The sequence below is a fragment of the Lygodium microphyllum genome, chromosome 3, assembly GCF_053477565.2.
Source record: "Lygodium microphyllum isolate KBCC chromosome 3, Lygodium_microphyllum_v1.1.10, whole genome shotgun sequence".
Taxonomy (NCBI): Eukaryota; Viridiplantae; Streptophyta; class Polypodiopsida; order Schizaeales; family Lygodiaceae; genus Lygodium; species Lygodium microphyllum.
The window spans coordinates 192,663,439-192,681,679 of record NC_141137.1 but is presented as its reverse complement, the minus strand read 5'-3'; the positions used below and the strand labels follow the sequence as shown (position 1 = coordinate 192,681,679).

Genomic DNA, 18,241 nt, shown 5'->3' with positions numbered 1-18,241 from the left:
AGAGAGAGAGAAGTGTGCACGCATGTGAGATTACACTAAACCTAGGTTTTTTTTAGCACTGAAGAGAGAGAAGCCCACGACTCACAATATTAGTGCAAGGACTTGGGAGGCAACATAGTGGCGCACTTTATGTTTTTGATTGAGTGTGTAGTGCACTATGCATAGCTCGTGTGTGTGGCATGTATGTTTGAGAGAGAGAGAGAGAGAGAGAGAGAGAGAGAGAGAGAGAGAGAGAGAGAGAGAGAGAGAGAGAGAGAGAGAGAGAGAGAGAGAGAGAGAGAGAGAGAGAGAGAGAGAGAGAGAGGGTTGTTTGCATAAGGGCTTGGACCTTGGTGCCAAGTGGACAGTAGATGTGCACTGCAGACTGGAAGCCAAGGCCTAGTGGCCACTCCCTCTCTCTAACTCTTTTCTCTGTCTACCTGCCATTACAATATGCATCACTGCAATAAGCATGGCCACAATGCACATACTCTCACACTTGCATAGCTCTAAGTTGAGCTCTCACCAATACTTCATGCATGCACACTACCTCTATATGAACATTATCACTTGCCTTACACCAACGCACACAGCTGAGCTTGCATCTAATCCATCTAGGCACATTCGATTCACTCCCCCTTGAGTCTCTTGTCAACGCACTGCCAAGGCTCACTCTCTCTTTTCAGTGTGCAGGGAACCTAGGGGAGAGGAAGGGGATAGTGGGGCTGCGGGCGGGCAACATGACACCGGGATTCAACTTTGACAAGTCACAAAGCAAACATTTGAGAAGGCTTTGTTTAGTAAGTTTTTTAATAATGTCTTCTAGTTTGACAAAACAAAAATCTCTGCTTGCAATGCCTAGATTTTCAAAACAAGTTAATGTGATTGAAAAATATAAGGGGAAGATAAAAAAAGAAAATATTGTGGATGATAGTAGCATTGATGACATAGAGATCCAAAATGTTGGTTTAGAAGAGGCTAAGCATTGCAAGAGGGCTAGGTTGTTGTGGAGTGACAAATGGAAATGCGAGTTTGAGTGGGTAGAGTTTGATGGAGTGTCTGGTAGAATGTTTTGCAATATTTGTAAAGAAGATAAACATTGTAAAAGTGAATTTGGGACTAATGGGGCCATTAATGTTCAACATAGTGCTTTAGTTCATCATGGTGGATCAAAGAGACAAATTACTTGCATGTGCTTCTCATTGTGGAAAGAAAAGATTTTATCTATGTGTCTCTAAAGAATATGATGTTGTGGAAATAGTATGAAGAATTTGTTTTGTGTGTCTTATTACATTGCAAAAAATGTTATTACTTATAGCAAGTTTGTTCCTCCTCTTGACCTTCTTAGAGAATGCAACACACCAAACATTATCGAGACTATGTATAATAATGATAAAGCATGTGCCTCATTTGTGCATTACATAGGAAAGTCTCTTAAAATGGAGTATTTGACACACATTCATAAATCACCTATTTTTGGTATCATGATTGATGAATCCATAGATATTGCCACAAAAGAGCATATGATTGTCAAGTCAATACTAGGTAAAGTGGGAAAAATCCCTCAAAATGGGAATGGGGATTTGAAATTTGTTTTTGCTATAACTTCAACATGCTAACTCCAAATTTGTCGGGCAAAGTACTTTTAGATTCTACTTTTCAATCTCTTTCCAAAGATATGTTACATGGTAGGGTTTTGACAAACTCTTCAAAGGGTTTACCATGCTCCCACTCTTTTTATGGAAATGGGTTTTTTCCCATTTTATCTAATTAGACTTTGTCTATGTTTCCTAAATTTATGATAATGAACCAAAAATCTCTTTTCTTGATCTATTCGAGGTGGTAGATAATACATATGCTAGATTTTTTGAATCTCTCGAAATGCTATTAGTTGCTTATGATTTGGATGGTAACAAGCTAGTTGATTTTGAATCCGATGGTGCATTTGTGATGATTGGAAAGAATACGGGTGTAGTTAGGAAGTTTAAGGACTTGTGTTTTTTTTTGACATACATGCATTGCTTGGCACACCCTACAAATCTTTGTGCTAGTAAAACCATTGCTACATTTCCATAGGCAAAGCTTGTTGATTCCATTTAGAAAAAGTGTTGCTTGTCTAGAAAAGATGAAAGCTTTGCAAGAAGAGTTTGTTTTGCCTTTTTAAAAGATAGAGGGTGTCCATGCAATTTTGTTGGTTGAGTCATCATAAGGTTTTGTGTAAATTTTGTGATTTGTTGGATCCTTTGCTTGAATATATCAAACATGAGAATGCCCTTATTTTTACCAAAATTTTATCATTCTCGTTTGTTTATGTTGTGCATTTTTTGGGAGACTTGTTTTCTAACTTAACTAGTCTTAGTAAGCTATTCCAATGCAATTATGTTGATGTGACAACAATACCAGGAATAGTTCATGCCGAGATTATAGCTATGGAATTAGAGTTTATTATGAAACCTACCTTAGATCTCAATACCCTTGAGCTAGATGGCTTTCGATATCATATCATCCCTAATTATGGACCATCTAAAGGACTTCTCTATGAGTTGAGGGCTTCTATTAGAGGCCAAATGTTTAGGAGCATTGAGCTTACACATGATAAAAATGGGATTGATCTTGAAAATGCCAAAACTTTTCAAAGACAATTTACGGTTCTCTCATAGTGGAAAATCAAAGGGAACGGTTTGATGATAACTCCATCTTGAGCCACTTCAAGCTCTTGTCTCCTTCTTGCTACCCTCCTAATAAAAACTTTAGAAAAGAGTTGAAAAACTTGGGAGGTGTAGAGGCAGAAGAGCTTATAAAATTCTATGGCAAAGACAAAATGACTAAAGAGGAAATGCTTGTCAAACCTTTAATTAATCCAAACCTCTTAAGAAAAGAGTTTCAAACCTTTAAGTTTCAAGCATATAACGAGTGGAAGGGGTGGAACTTAAAAAACACATGGAGTTACATTGATAAATATGAGACCTTGAGGGAAAAGTACTCATCATTACTCATGCTTGCTCGAATTGCACTAGTTCAATGTTGTAGCATGGCTATTTGTGAATGTGGATTTAGTCTTCAGAATATAATCAAGTCAAAGTTGAGAAATAGTCTTACAATAGAAAGCATGCGTACTTTGATGAGAATTTCTCTTGAAGGTCCTTCTTTAGAGGATTTCAATTTTGACAAATCAATTGCACTTTGGCATAATGATGTAAAGACTTCAAGACACAAGCATAGCTCTATGGACGATTGAATTGTAAGTATATCCCTAGTTTCTTCAGTATGATGCTTTGACATAATATATTGATGCTAAAACACTCTTGTTACATGCACATGTATTTAAAGGCTATAAAGGAGAATGTGGGAGAAAGGAGCTCAAGAAGGAACTTTTTGGTTTGAACTTTTTACAAGATCACTCATTGAATCTTGTCTATTCAATTACCTTTGAAATGTAATCTTTTTTGTTAAGTTTGATGCCATTTTGGCTTTCCACTCAGATAACATGTTTTCAATGATCTTTTACATGTAATCCTTTATATCATGGATAACACCATTTTGGCTTGTTGTAAGACTTGAATGCTAATCAAGACCTTCAAATCCTTATGCATCTACAATGTTTTAGTTTCTTTCAATTTATTTATTTTTTTACCAATTACTATTTTTGCAAGACTTAAGATCTAATGAAGTGTTTCAAATCCGCATGAAGGTGAAACACTTGTGATTTTTTGTATTTTATAAAATTTTAAAAATGAATTTGAATACTGTGAGGAATTGTTTTTTACAATACTCATTATAATCTATTAAGTTGACATATGAAAGATTTGAACAAATCATTTTAAATTGTGAAGAGTGATAACTTATTTGTTTTAAAATTTTGAAATAAATAAATACAAAGTAAAAAAAGTAAAAAAAAGGTCAGACTTATGTCACCTGCTGGTTAGAAGGTTAAAACTTTTTTAAAGTAAAAAATTTTGGCTTGACCTCCTATTTTTTAAATTGAAGGTTTATTATGTAGGTAAAATCAAGTTTTTTCCGGGCATAAAAAATAAGGCTTTGCCAACTCTTGAATCCCAATGCATGGCCCCTGTTTGCTGTTTGAGTGCATGCAATTGGAAGTCAGTCTTGACTCTCTTGAGTCTTGTATTGGAATTTGGGCTTGCCTCATAAGCGCACTTGTAGCCAACTATCCACCCTATAGAGAAGTCACATCATGGACTCACATGCATTGATTGGGGCATAAAAAATAAAGCTTGTGGAAGAGTGATTAATTAATATCTAAATCAATCATAGACTTAGGTAGTTTTTGAATACCAAGAATGCTAATGAAAATTGAAAAATATTGTGATTACTTACTGATTGCACATATTTCTATTACAACTATTGATGTTCATATACATCAAATCAAAGGATGTGGTTTGGTCAATGGTGAGTTAACGTAGGTGGCCACGTTGATGCTCTAATCAAAATTTAGATAATATGGGAGATGATTGAGTGATTGCACATATTTCTATTACAACTACTGATGTCTATATACATCAAATCAAGGGATGTGGTTTGGTCAATGGTGAGTTAATGTAGGTGGCCATGTTGATGCTCTAATCAAACTTTGGATAATCGAGGAGATGATTGAGTAACTGAGTTACTCATTTACCATTACATTAATTAACATCCCTCCTAAGGGTGAATGATCATTTGAAAATAGAAATCCCCTCTCAAAGGCGTGTTCACTCACAAGGAGTGAGAGATAATCCATGGCATGATGTTGTTTGTTTGGCTCCCGAAATAGACTTGGTGAGGAAGTCTGCCCAATTATACTCAATTGGGACATACTTGAGACACAAAAATTTGTTGACCACTAATTCCTTCAAGAAGTGATAGCTGATGCAGACATGTTTTGTTTTGGAGGATAAACTAGGGGGTTTGGCCAAAGATATGGAATATTGATGATCATAGAAGAGGATAATTGGTTCTATAGAAATAGCATATGGGAGACATAGCTCATAAAGCAACTTAGAGAACCAAAGTGCTTTGCGAGATGCTATTGTGGCTAAGACATATTCAACTTGAGTGGAAGAGACTGCAATGGAAGCTTGATGCTTGGTTTGCCAAGAGATGGGGGCTCCTGCAAGTAGAAAAACATAGTCATTGATGGAGAAACATTGAGGGTCATCCCCAACCCAATTTGCATCAACATAGCCTATTACGTGAATAGGGATATGAGGGTCAAAATGATATGTTAAGGCATAGTCCTTCGTGGTGCGAAGGTAGCACAAAGTGCACTTAGCTACTAGTTTATGAGCTTTGCATGGAGATGTTAATGAGCAAGATAAGATGTGTCCTGTATAGCAAATATCAAATCTAGTACAAGATATTAAATAGTGGATTTGACCACAAAATTTGGCACAATAAAAATGTGGAAGAACCATGGCATCATTAGTGGTGTATGCATGATACTTAGGGGCTAAATGATGCTTGATCGATAGAGGTGTGGTTTTAGATGAGCAAGAATGCATGCCATATTGGGTCCAGATCTCTTCTATGTAGTGTTTTTGAGAGAGTTTAATCCAACACCCATGAGTGTCACGAGGGACTTCTATACCCAAAAGAATAAGACATGGGACCTTGATATGTAATAGGAAATTCTTGTTTTAAGCAATCAATAGCCCTAATAATCATGAGTTCTTCAGTGCCAAGGATTGGAATATCAACAACAAAGAGACCAAGGATGGCTATTCCTTCCATAGTATCCTAGACATATAGATATAGTCTACAAGTAGATGCTCCCACACCCAGATGAAATGAGATATTCATGCGTGCATGTGTACCATTGGTGAGGTGATTTTTTAAGACCATAAATGGATTTTTGGAGCTTACAAACATAGGAGGACAAAAAATGAGAGTTTTAGAAGTGAAAGGGCTCGATCATATTCACACACTCAAGAAGATGACCATGCAAAAATGCAATTTTTATATCTAAATGATGAAGAGGGAGATTGAGTTTCACAACTAAAGCAACCAAAAGGCAAAAAGATGCCACACCCTAAAAGGGGGAGTATGTGTAGAAGTAGTTGACACCATGTTGTTGGGTAAATCCACGGGCAACAAGGTGGGCTTTAAAATGATCCATCGAGCTATCCAAGTTATACTTCTTTCAAAATAGCCACTTAAAAGTGACTATGTTTTGATGTGCAGGGCATGGGACAAGAAGCCATGTGCCAGCCTCATTTAGTGCATGAAGCTCTTCTTTGATATTAGCACGTCATCGGGGGGCTTTAGGAGAGGCAAGGGTGGCCATCATTGACAAGGGAAGTGCATCTTCCAAGGGATTCGAAAAGGAGTTATTGATGATTTTCTCATGAAGGATTGCAAAGAAGCAAGTTGAAGCATAAATATCAGCAAGGGTATGATTGGGAGCACTTACAGAAGGCTCTTCACTTGATGATGAAGATGATGGATAACCCTTAATGACGGAGGAAGGGGTGAATGGTGATTTTGCCAAGACGAAAGGCATGGGTTTAACTTCATCAACTCCTGATGGTATGGAGTATGTTGGCGGAGTTCAATGTCTGAGGGAAAATGTCGTGAGATGAAGGGGCCGATGGAGGTTTGGGAAGTGGGGTAATGAAGAGGGTAATGGTGACTGGGGTGGTGAAGAGGTTGGGGGCAAAAAAAAAAGAGTATGGTGAGGGACACCGTCAATATGAGTTGTAGACTTCATCTAAGCCATAAAAGAGCCTGTAGTTTTTGGTGAAAGTGAGACAAAAGGAGACAAAGGAGAAGGGGCTATTGCAGGTTGATTGTGCAAGGAGGGAGGTACAATATTTGTAGGGTGTGGGGATATGGGAGGGCTTATAAGAGAAGGCAGTGGTAGGGGTGGGGATAGTAGAGGGTGGAAAAAGTGTCGTTGATTTTGGGGTTGAAAAATTAAGGTTAGTGAGAGAAAAAGTGGGTTGTAAAAATTGTGTTGTGTAAGGCAATTGTGAGGCTGGTGATTGTGGTAGCTAGGGAGTTAAGGATTGAAGCACAGTAGGGACCGTAAGCTATAGGGTTTATTGAGGCTAGGTAGTACTGCGGGGTTGCATAGTAGGGCCAGCAAGTTACTGGTTTTTTTTTGTTGTGAGACCTACATTGCACGTAGAGGATTGTAGAGGCATGACAGGTGGGGCAATAGAGGGAGTGGGCAAGCAAAGGCATGCAGCATGGGTGCTTAAAGTGAAGGATGAACTGTTGTGAAGCAGAGTAGGCACAGACAGGTGTTGTAGAGTAGACTAATGTATCCATTGCAGAAGAAGAAGCACCAAGAAGAGGCTCCTCAAAAAATGCCATAGAGCAGCTAAAGATAAACTTGTGGAGAGTGGGGAGATGTAGGCAGTATGCCTTGACTTTGAAGCAGTTGAGCTTTGTTCTGGGTTGGGTGTTGAGGGCATAAGTAGAACACCCAAAAAATGCAAAGGTGGTAATTTTTGAAGCATGTCCATACCATGGAGCATAGGGAGTTGAGTCCCAAATTGCAATAGAGTGAATCCGATTTTGAATGTAGTAGGTGGTTGTGGTTGCTTCCTCCCAATAGGCATGTGGCAATACAGCTTGAGACAACATAGAATAGACTACTTCAATGAGAGTGTGATTCTTTTGTTCAATTACCCCATTCTATCGTGGATGATTGGGTATGGTGATCTCATGAATAATTCCAGCTTCCTTGCAAAGAAGTTTGAAGTCATGCAAAACTTATTCTCCTCCATTGTCAAATTGGAGGTGCTTGATGCAGCGATCTAGCTGGCTCTCAACTTGGGTTTTGAAGTTGTGAAAGCTTGTGATTGTAGAGGCTTTCTTGGCTAGATAATATGTGAACGTGTATCTAGAGTAATCATCAATGAATACAAGCATGTATCTATGGCCACTAAGAGATAGAGTAGACATAGGGCCACATAGATCTGTGTGAATAAGTTCTAAGGGTGATGAAGCATGCGAATGAGTTCTCGAGAATGGTTTGTGATATGTTTTTCTTAGAATGCAACCTTCATAGAAAGAAAGCGGTGTGAGTTTTCTGGGAAGACCTAAGACAAGTTGGCAATTTTTCATGTGTTGTAAGGTGTGCTATGAGACATGTCGTAGTCTATAGTGCCATTTGAGAATATCTTCTTGTGCAAGCATATTTATTGTAGTAGCAAGGGGATGTGCAAAATGTGAGGTGCCAAGAAAATACGAATGCCCTTGTTTACTACAAGTGAGAGTGATTAGCTTACTACTTCAATCTTTGGCAAGAAGCTTGCAACCATGGTGGTTGAACTCAACTTTAATGCCTATAGAAGTAAGTTCACTAATAGAGATGAGGTTTTTCCTAAGACTAGGCACAAAATACACCTTGGAAAGTGTGGTTTGGCTCCCATTTGGGAGGCAAATATTAACATCACCATAGGCCTTAGCATATTGAATGTTATCGCTATCTAAAGTGACCACAAGAGGTTATCCAAGGTAGGTGATATTATGAAGCCAATCATAATTATAAGTCATATGATGTGTGGCTCCCGTATCCAAGAACCACACATTTGGTGAGGATTGATTGGAGATGCTGGTAGAAAATAACTAGAGAGGAGGAGAGTAGGACTCACCATCATAGTTAGAAACTTTGGTGTAGTGGGCTTGAGGACATTTCTGAGGGTGATGTCCATTATGCTGCATCAAGTGTTGATTTTGATGGTTGTGATGCTCTTTGGAGTGATTGCCAAGGTTGGCTCCTAGTTGCCATTGTTTTGTATAGCAATCCTTTTCCAAGTGTCCATAAAAATGACAAAAAGTGCATTGTTAAGTGCCTTGTGAATGTGTAGTATTGTGATTATGTTGATGATGATGTTGCTAATTGTTGTGGTGGTGGTGAGGCTTATTTCCATGATAATGATGATGTGTTTGCTTACTCGCAAGTTTTCCATGTTTGGCGGGTTCTGCAATAGTGGCAAGGGCTATAGATTTATGAGGGCTAGAAGTATGCTATCTAAGAGCTTCTTCTTGTTGGATTTTAGCCACCAAGTTTTGAAGTTGGAGATTTTTAGTGGTAGCTTGAGTAGTGATAAAGGCTCTCCAAGAAGATGGAATAGTAGCCAGCAATAGCATGGCTTGTAGCTTTCTTGGGACAACTAATCTAGAGATAAGGACCTCATCAAGAAGGGTTTGCCAATTGTCAAGAAACTTGGAAGTAGCTTGTCCTTCTTTCATGTTTGAGCTGACTAGTATCTTGATCAAGGAGACTAGGTATATGAGGTCAATGTGCTCATAACTCTTCTCAAAGAAGTGCAACACAGCTTGTGCAGTCTCAAGGTTGCGTACCATTTGGACTTGTCAATCTGCAAAGTGACAAGTAATCTTAGTTTGTGCATTGATGTCCTTGGTTTTTCAAATTTTAGGGTCCTTCGCATAGTTGCCTTGAGGCGCTTTCTCCTATGGATCAATGGGTTGGGTTTCTCTACCATTGACAATTTCCCATAGTTGTAGTTGTTTGAGGTGGAGCTCCATTCAAAGCTTCCACACTTGGTAGTTTGTTCCATTAAGCTTATATATGGTATATCTAGGATTGTATGTACTAGTAAGAGAAGATGATGCTCCATCTACCATCTAGCAAAGTTTTGGATACTTTGGGAGATGGATGCAAAGCTATGAGAAGCTAGTAACTAGCACTAGAGACTAATAAGGCTTAAGAGAATGATTAAATTCCTAAAAGTTTTGATACCATGTGAAAGAGTGATTAGTTAATATCTAAATCAAACATAGACTTAGACAAATTTTGAATACCAAGAATACTAACTGAAAGTTGAAAATAGTGATTACTGGTTGCACATATTTCTACAACAACTAGTGATGTTTATATACATCAAAGGATGTGGTTTGGTGAGTTAACATAGGTGGGATGATGCTCTGATCAAACTTTAGATAATCTGGGAGATGATCTAGGATAACTTTAGGTAATCTAGGAGATAATGTAGGAGATGATTAAGTAACCAAAATACTCATTCACCATTACATAAATTAACAAAGTTGTCCTTACTCCTGATGCATGGACCCACTTGATCGTGGTTGCTTGTTTGGTGATTGAAAATTAAAATCATCAATCACATGGAAGTGTGGGTGCTTGGAGGAAGTTGGAGGTTTCCCCATAGACGAGTCCGTGAATTCAGCTAAGCCTCAATGGGTAGAATCAATGTTGTACACATGTGCATTCCACAATAATGTGGTTGTTTAATAATGTTAAAATTTTAAGATGGCCTGCCTTTTACATGAATGTGTGAGAGATAGGCAAAAAGAAAGACAAAGAATAATAAAATGGAAAATTTAAGATGGCTTGCCACGTTGGTTGATTGTGTGAGAGAGAAGAAAAAAAAAAGGAAAATTTAGAGTGTAGGGGGTGAACTTGCACTACAAAGGGATAGCTACATTGTTGTGCCCATTGCTGCATTTTTACACGTAACAAAAAGTAGTGAGAGAAAGTCGCCAATATGGGTATAATCCTGGAAATGGACACATGACAATAAGCGCGGCAATATTTTTGTGATTATACCTGCGCATGTTACCATGAATATACCCGCAAGCATACCCGCCATTATTTCCGCAAAGCATTTTATTAAAAAAAATGGATGACCGCTTGAATGGGCCAACAAATGGGCCCACTCAAGCATTCATCCTTTCTTTTTTTTTTACAAGTTACAAAATACATTGACACACACAAAATATTAAACACAAGAAAAACTTATTTAGAATTGATCCATTACATTAGAAGAAAGATATACTATGAGCAAACAGTCCATTAATTAAAACCAAAAATTGTGCTACAAGGATGATGGGCTATTTTAATGGGCTAATTGCTGCTAGTATCCATGTCTTCATCTTTATCTTTGTCTTTGTCTTCATCGTCATCATCCAGTGAGTATTGAGCAGTGGGTTCACGCCTGCCATGCATTTGACTCTACAAAACACAATACATAATTAATTTTTTTTCAATATATTTATTAACATAAAACTTCTAATAATAATTTATTCACTTACATGTTGTAGGGTTTGAGTTGCGTTATCAAACTCCTCAGTGGTGATGTGGTTGTTTGCACAAAACCACTCCCACATCTCGTATTCGGAGTGAGCAACCCGATAGACCACCATTTCTCGAGTTGGTTGCATGGTGGTAATGTTGTAGAACTTGTCTCTCCATACTACTTTTCCTCCCAATCCATAGTGTGTAGGTGTTTGGCTGGCACTCGATACCTTTTGTTGAGTGTATCGTACTTTTCTTGTTGTCAATTCCTCCCCTTTTTGCTCCATCGCAATATCCCAGTCTCTGTCATGGACCTGACCTGGACGGTAGTTATGGTTCAAGTTTTTTACTTGTTTTTTTGCCACTTTTTGGTAGCTGGATTTTTTGTTGTTGAGGAATTGCATGATGTGAGCGCTAAGCCACTGGGATGAGAACCTCTCACCTATAGGATTTGGGTAACACAAATTCAAAGATGCCTGGATGTAGTCGAGATGACTAGGATCCTGGTACTTGAATGCAATAAAATAATTTTGATATGTTGAATGTATCAAATTTTTTAAATAAGTTTTGAAAGCCTTGCCGCTTTTGCTCCCAAAATCAACCTATTGGTCCCTGTTCAACGTGTAGTAATATCCATATGCATCCAGTTGTGGAGCATTTTCATCTTCATTATCCACTGGTGCTGCTACTGGTGGTGAGTCAATGGAACTAGATCCAAAGCAACATGAACCTCCACTCCTCTGACGAGGCCCCTGTCTACCTCTTGATGCTCCGCTCCCCAAGGAACGCCTATGTCTAGCATATGTGTCTACACATCTGCTAGGAGATGAATGTGTGGAAGTCAAGGGCATAGGAACCTGTGAACCATACGAAGTAGGTTGCTGTGAGGGCAAAGTGGAAGGAGGGGCTATTGGTGCGACACTTTGAATGATCAGAGTGCCACTGTAAGGCGTTCCACCATACGAAGAACTGCCAAGAGGGGAGAGACCCATGGTTGTGAGCTATGTTGGCATATAGCACGCGAGTCAACTCTAGTGAGATTGAAGAAATTGTTGTCGTGCATGCATGGATCCCTCAACATTTGGATCTGGCAAAACGTTCAGAGTGTTTGTGAACCACTGGAATGAAGATCGCCTAGTGTCTGCTATGAACTGTGCATTATATGCTTCCATTGCAGCCTCGTAATTGAGCCCATCCAAGAGGAGCTTGTCGAGTGAGCACACACCTCTCCTACGGGAGGATAATGCCATACTAGAATCTATCAAATCTAAGATTGGATTTTATAAATCCAAAATTTGATTACATTTTATTTATAATAGATATTTTATTGTCTATGTGTGTACTTTACATACCTATATATATGTGCTCTACACACAAGTCTTCTATTCACTATTCTACTTAGACTTAAGAGTGCATTTAGTGCAACTAGAGAGTGTGTGTGGGTGTTTTTGTGTGTGCATGTGAAAGCGCATTGGAGTGTTCTTCAAGGGATTGCTATTGACACGTGAGTGCAAATCAATTTTGGGGCGATCAATGGAGGTTAGTGTTATCTATTGTGTGTATGTGTATGTTTATGTGTCTATGTCCTAATTATGTGAGTGTGTGTGCACACAAACACACATTATTAGTGTGTATGTACACACAAACACACTATTGAGTGTGTGTGTTCTAAGTATGTACATGGGTACACATATGTAGTGTGTACGTGTACACACAAACACTAATTACACACACTAATTGTGTGTGTGTGCAAATACAGACACTAATTAGTGTGTGTATGTGCATATACACACACAAATTAGTGTGTGTATGTGTGTGACACACTAATTTAGTGTGTGTATGTGCACTCACACTAATTAGTGCATGTGTGCACATACACACACACATTTAGTATGTGTATGTGCACACACACACTAATTAGTGTGTCACACACACTTATTATTGTGTCACACACACTAATTAGGGTGTGTGTGTGCACACACACACATTCAAACACTAATTAGTTATGCACACTAAATTGTGTGTGTGTGTGTGTGCACACACACAAGTAGTGCACACTAATTAGTGTGTGTATGCATATATATAGACTAATTAGTGCGTGTGACACACTAATTCAATTTGTGTGTATGTGTACATACACACACTAATTTAATGTATGTATGTGCACTCACACTAATTAGTGCATGTGTGCACATACACACACACACACATTTAGTGTGTGTATGTGCACATACACACACTAAATAGTGTGTGTGCACACACACAAATAGTGCACACTAATTAGTGTGTGTATGTGCACACACACACTATTCAATGTGCATGACATACTAATTAGTGTGTGTGTGCACATACACACACTAATTTAGTGTGTGTATGTGCACTACTTGTGTGTGTGCACACACATTCATACACTAATTAGTCTATCACACATACTAATTAGTGTGTGTATGTACATATACACACACTAAATGTGTGTGTGTATGTGCACATACACACACTAATTTAGTGTGTATGTGCACTACTTGTGTGTGCATGCACATACACACACTAATTAGTGTGTGTATGTGTGCACACGTACTCATGAGTGTATCTATATGTGCACATACACACAGGGGTGTGTGTATGTGCACACACATACACATTCTTGAGTGTGTATAAACATAAATCATGTGTGTGTGTGCACACACACACTTACATACACAATAAGTATAGTGTGTTTGCACTCGCTAAAACACACATAAACACTAATTAAAAGCACAAATAAACATGTAAAGAATGATTAGAGCACTTACATGTTTGTATAGTGTTGTTGATAATTAGGGTAGGGCAAGATAAGGATAGTGAGAGAGAGAGAGAGAGAGAGAGAGAGAGAGAGAGAGAGAGAGAGAGAGAGAGAGAGAGAGAGCCGTCTAGAGTAGAGCTTATGGGTGTGAGGATGTGTATGTGCGGTTTGTTACTGCTACCACTACTGCTAGAGAAGAAGAAGAGAGGGAGAGGCGAGAGAAACTGATTTGGCAACTTTTTTTTTTCAAAATATTTCTGCGCTTATTGCCATGCGTATTGCTGTTCTTATTTCTGCACTCGTACCTACATGCTCCACATGCCCTAGAACTGCCTGGCCCAAAGCTAAGCCTTTTTGAATGTTTCACGGCTTCTAGTACTTTGTATACGAGGAATATATTGAAGGACTGATTCATGTTGTCCAGCAAAATTTTCTAGATATTGTAGAATGAATAAGATTTTTTTTTGGTCATAATGCTAGGGTGTATATTTTTCTTTTGCATGTGCGTAGGTGGAATGGGATGAGGAGGGACCATTGGACATAGTAGCGCGCAATTGGTTGTTGTCCGAGCAATTGCCATGTCCTTACTCCTATTGTAAAACAACGATTGCTTGTTTTCAATGTGCTTGTTTGGAACATGTCAATAAATGGGGAATGTGGGATAATCCGTTGAAAAAGGCTCTCTTGGAAACCAATGATCCACATTTGTTGGCACAAATCGTTGTTGCTCCTCATTGGAGTGTGGTTGGAGGGTCTGGTAGAAGAGCAAAGGAGCGAAGACGGTAAGAAGGCACCATGAGTAGATCATTGCCACTTGATGACCACCCACCCTGCAAGGCTGGACCAAGCAATGCATTTTTGTTGAGCAGAAGTGTTCCTCCCCATGTTACGGTAGAGGATGATCTCCTACACTAGATGGTTGAGGACTCGCTAGTCCAAGAGGCAATCGCTATGTGTGAAGAGGATTGTCCATGTGCAAACGCTATACAAAAAGGTGAAGTTCTCTTACTTGAAAAGGCTAATACACCATTGTACAAGGGATGCACATACTCTACATTGCAAGCTTGATTAGAGATCTTGAATCTCCAAGCAATGTTTGGATGGAGCAGTACTAGTGTGGATGCTCTTCTCAGGTAAAACTGATCTTTATCACAAGTTACAACATGTAATCCATATACAAACACAATGTAATCTATTTTGATGGTTGCAGGCTTGTAGGGAAGATACCACCTATAGGCAATTGTTTGTGAGAAGATTGACATAGTGCACGTTCAATTGTCACAATTTTGGGGATGGATTATGTGCGCATCCATGCATGTGTAAATGATTGTATCCTTTTTCAGAATGAGCATGGGGACCTTGATGCATGTACGAGATGTGGAGTGGCATGATACAAGGAGGAAATGCAAAGCAACACAGTTCCTAGAAAGGTATTGTGACACTTTCCCATCATTCCTCGCATTGAACACATGTTCAAGAGCAACGACACAAGCAAGCTTCTCATGTGGCATGCAACAAGTCGCTCCCATGATGGGATTATGAGAGTTCCACCTAACTGGCTTGCATGGAAGCATATAGAGACAACATGGTTGGAGTTCAGAGAAGATCCTTGACACCTCCTCCTTGGACTTGCTATGGATGGAGTAAACCCTTTTGGTGTGCGCTCCACAACATGGAGTACTTGGCCGGTTGTACTTATCAACTACAACATTCCCCCATGGGAAGCAACAAAAAAAGGGAACATTTTGCTATCTCTTCTCATTCCTGGTAAATACAAAGTAAAGAACATGGATGTGTATCTAGAGCCTCTCATTGAAGAGCTCCAAGACCTATGGAGGGGTATGTAGGTGGCATATGATTCAAGGCCCGTTTCACATCAAAGTTTAGTCATCAAGGCTATCCTCTTATGGACCTGACATGATTATCCAAGATTTGGAGAGATCTCAGGTACCCAATATATCCTTCTACTAGTGTAGAACTACTCAAATTATCCTTCCAAATTTAATAACTAATGTTAACAATGTTTTCATATCAAAACATGATTATCTATAGCAAGACATAATGCTTGCCCTATTTGTGGCCCATCCATGGTGACAGAAAGGCCTTCTTTGCTTAGCGAGGTGATATACCCTAACAATCATTGCTTTTTACCTCCAACACACTCCAAATACCTCCCCCCCTCCAATGGTATACAACCACTCCATTGGAACATGAGTGATTGGGCAAAGCATTGGGATGAGCACCATGCTCATATTCCACCCCTCAATAGTCACCGAAGGGATATATCATGATACTATATCCTCCTCACTTTACCATATTGGGAAAAAATGAGAATTCAACATCTATTGGATCCAATGCATGTCTTCAAGAATGTGGGGCAAGCACTATGGGATCACATTACAGGCAAGTAAGACTCCTTGGGTGCTAGGGAAGACTTGAGGGTCATAGGACATCTGCCACTGCCAGCCTCACCATGCATAGGTATTCATGGAAAAGTGATTCTCTCAAAGAAACCTTGGATCCTATCAAATATGGAGTAGGAGTGCATGAAAGGTGTCATCGTCTCCATTCGCACTCCAATAGGCTACATGCATTCACTCAGGGGTGCTTTCACAAAAACAAAACAAGGAGGTCCTACTCGATTGTATAGATTGAAGAGTCATGATTGGCATACGGTGTTATAGGTGAGATTTTCAGCCTTTCTTCAATTATCTTGTGCACATCATTTGAAGATTTGTGTTGAACCTTAAATTTCAACTTCTCATGTGCAATTTGTTTTGCCTATAAGTATAAGTGGATATGAAAATGCCAAGGTGAAAAGTGCAATCTTCAAAGTGGGAGAGGTAATAAGGTAATGCTCATCAGATCTTTTTCATATACTTGATTAAGTACAATACAAACACATTTCATTGTACTTAGGTAATGCTAATAACAACATGTAGATTTGTAAGCTCCAAGGAGATAAAAGTCTCCACTATTCTAGGAGCTTGTCTTCTTGCTGTGGAGGTAGTATGTGCTATAGAAGATGCATTTCCATGATCTAGCCATGTTAGCCAAATGCATATATTGGTACATCTCATTGATGAGACTGCCATTTTGTTAGGTTGTGCACTCTAGGTGGATGTTTTTCCTAGAGAGATTTTTGAAAACACTAAAAGATTTTGACAGGCAAAGGGCACAACCGAAGGCAAGCATGGCAAAGATTTGGATAGTGCAAGAGGCTTTTGTGTATAACTCCCAATATCTTTTCACACTAGATCCATCTTTACATCAATTATGGAGTGAAGATGATGATCCTAAGAAACTTTCACATGTACGAAGTGAAAAAGGGGTACTTTTTGTCATGGAAAAGAAATTTCAAGCCATTGTCAATAATCATTGTATACTCAATGATCCCACGATGGCAAAGTGGGTGGATATGTTCACAGAGGCCAAAGCAAGACAAGAAAGAGAGAGGGGTGCATGGGAAGAGAGCAAATGGAGGGAGATGAGCACTTGCATTCCCTAAGGAGTTGGCAAAATTTCCTCAACTCATTGATGTGAAGTGGATACATGATGCCATGATGAAGGCCAAAGCATTGGGAGAGGAAATAACTCCTAAGGTGTGGGAATATGCAAGAGGATGTCTTCCAAACGTATGTAGTGTTGACGTTGACATGTGTATATGTCAATGTAAGTACAAGTGAGTTAGTAATGTATTTGGTTATACTAACATAAGGAGTTTGGGTTATGTAGGGTCCTACATTCAACTCCATGTGGTTTGAGGGCCGTCATTTTTGCACCCACAAGATCAATGAGAGCCAAACCACAAATGATTGTGGAATCATGGGTAGTTTTGATACGTCCACCGATGAAGTCAAATATTATGGAACTATAGAGAGAATTCTCAAGGTGAATTTTAGATCTTCTCACACCTATCTATTCGAGTTTTGTTGGTTTACGAGTGTGGTAAAACAACATGAGAATGGCCTCTACATGGTGGATTGCACTCAATTTCACAAAGGAAGGACCAACAATTTGATTCACCCTACTAGTTGTGAACATGTATCCACAAAACAAGGTTTATGAATTATTGTTAGAGTTGTTTCAAACAATTCATTAACCTAAACAAACTTCATGTATTTCAGATATTCTATGTGCCTTGTGTATACCAACGGCAATTGTGGTATGTTATTTCGGTCACACCACAAAGTAGAGCAATTTTTGCAGACAGAGATGCAAAAATTGTGGTGGACCCATCTATTCCTTGCACAATTTGTGAGATTGAGATGGAGGGAGTAGATGTTGATGAGATTGTGCCAGCCCCTACCACATCTTATAGCACATATGAGGATACACATAAGGATATAGATGATGGTGATGATGATTTGATGGTTGCTTCAGGTGAAGACTCTATTAATCTATTCATTGACTTGGACACCACGGACTTGGATATGGATCCTAGTGCTTGTAGAGATCTTTTGATAGATGAAAATTAA

The 18,241-nt window shown here is 38.9% G+C and overlaps 1 protein-coding gene and 3 pseudogenes across 1 annotated transcript; 3 read left to right on the top strand and 1 right to left on the bottom strand.

Moving 5' to 3' along the window:
• Positions 1-1,241: 1,241 nt before the first annotated feature.
• LOC148039393 (uncharacterized) lies at positions 1,242-3,217 on the top strand (annotated as a pseudogene).
• Positions 3,218-5,022: 1,805 nt separating this feature from the next.
• Positions 5,023-6,475, bottom strand: LOC148039392 (uncharacterized; annotated as a pseudogene).
• An 8,239-nt stretch (positions 6,476-14,714) lies between these two features.
• LOC148039391 (uncharacterized) lies at positions 14,715-15,376 on the top strand (annotated as a pseudogene).
• LOC148039390 (uncharacterized) lies at positions 15,056-18,241 on the top strand. The gene is made up of 6 exons (XM_087675559.1): positions 15,056-15,710; positions 15,804-16,442; positions 16,530-16,614; positions 16,706-17,398; positions 17,499-17,807; positions 17,891-18,241. The coding sequence occupies exons 4-6, from the start codon at positions 17,324-17,326 to the stop codon at positions 18,239-18,241; spliced, it is 735 nt and encodes a 244-aa protein (XP_087531685.1). The 5' UTR covers positions 15,056-15,710; positions 15,804-16,442; positions 16,530-16,614; positions 16,706-17,323.

Coding starts and splice junctions, on each gene's coding strand:
- LOC148039390 (XM_087675559.1), top strand. CDS start 17,324: ATGATGAAGGCCAAAGCATTGGGAGAGGAAATAACTCCTAAGGTGTGG. Junction 17,399..17,498: donor CAAGAGGATGTCTTCCAAAC/GTATGTAGTGTT, acceptor TGGGTTATGTAG/GGTCCTACATTCAACTCCAT. Junction 17,808..17,890: donor ACCCTACTAGTTGTGAACAT/GTATCCACAAAA, acceptor CATGTATTTCAG/ATATTCTATGTGCCTTGTGT.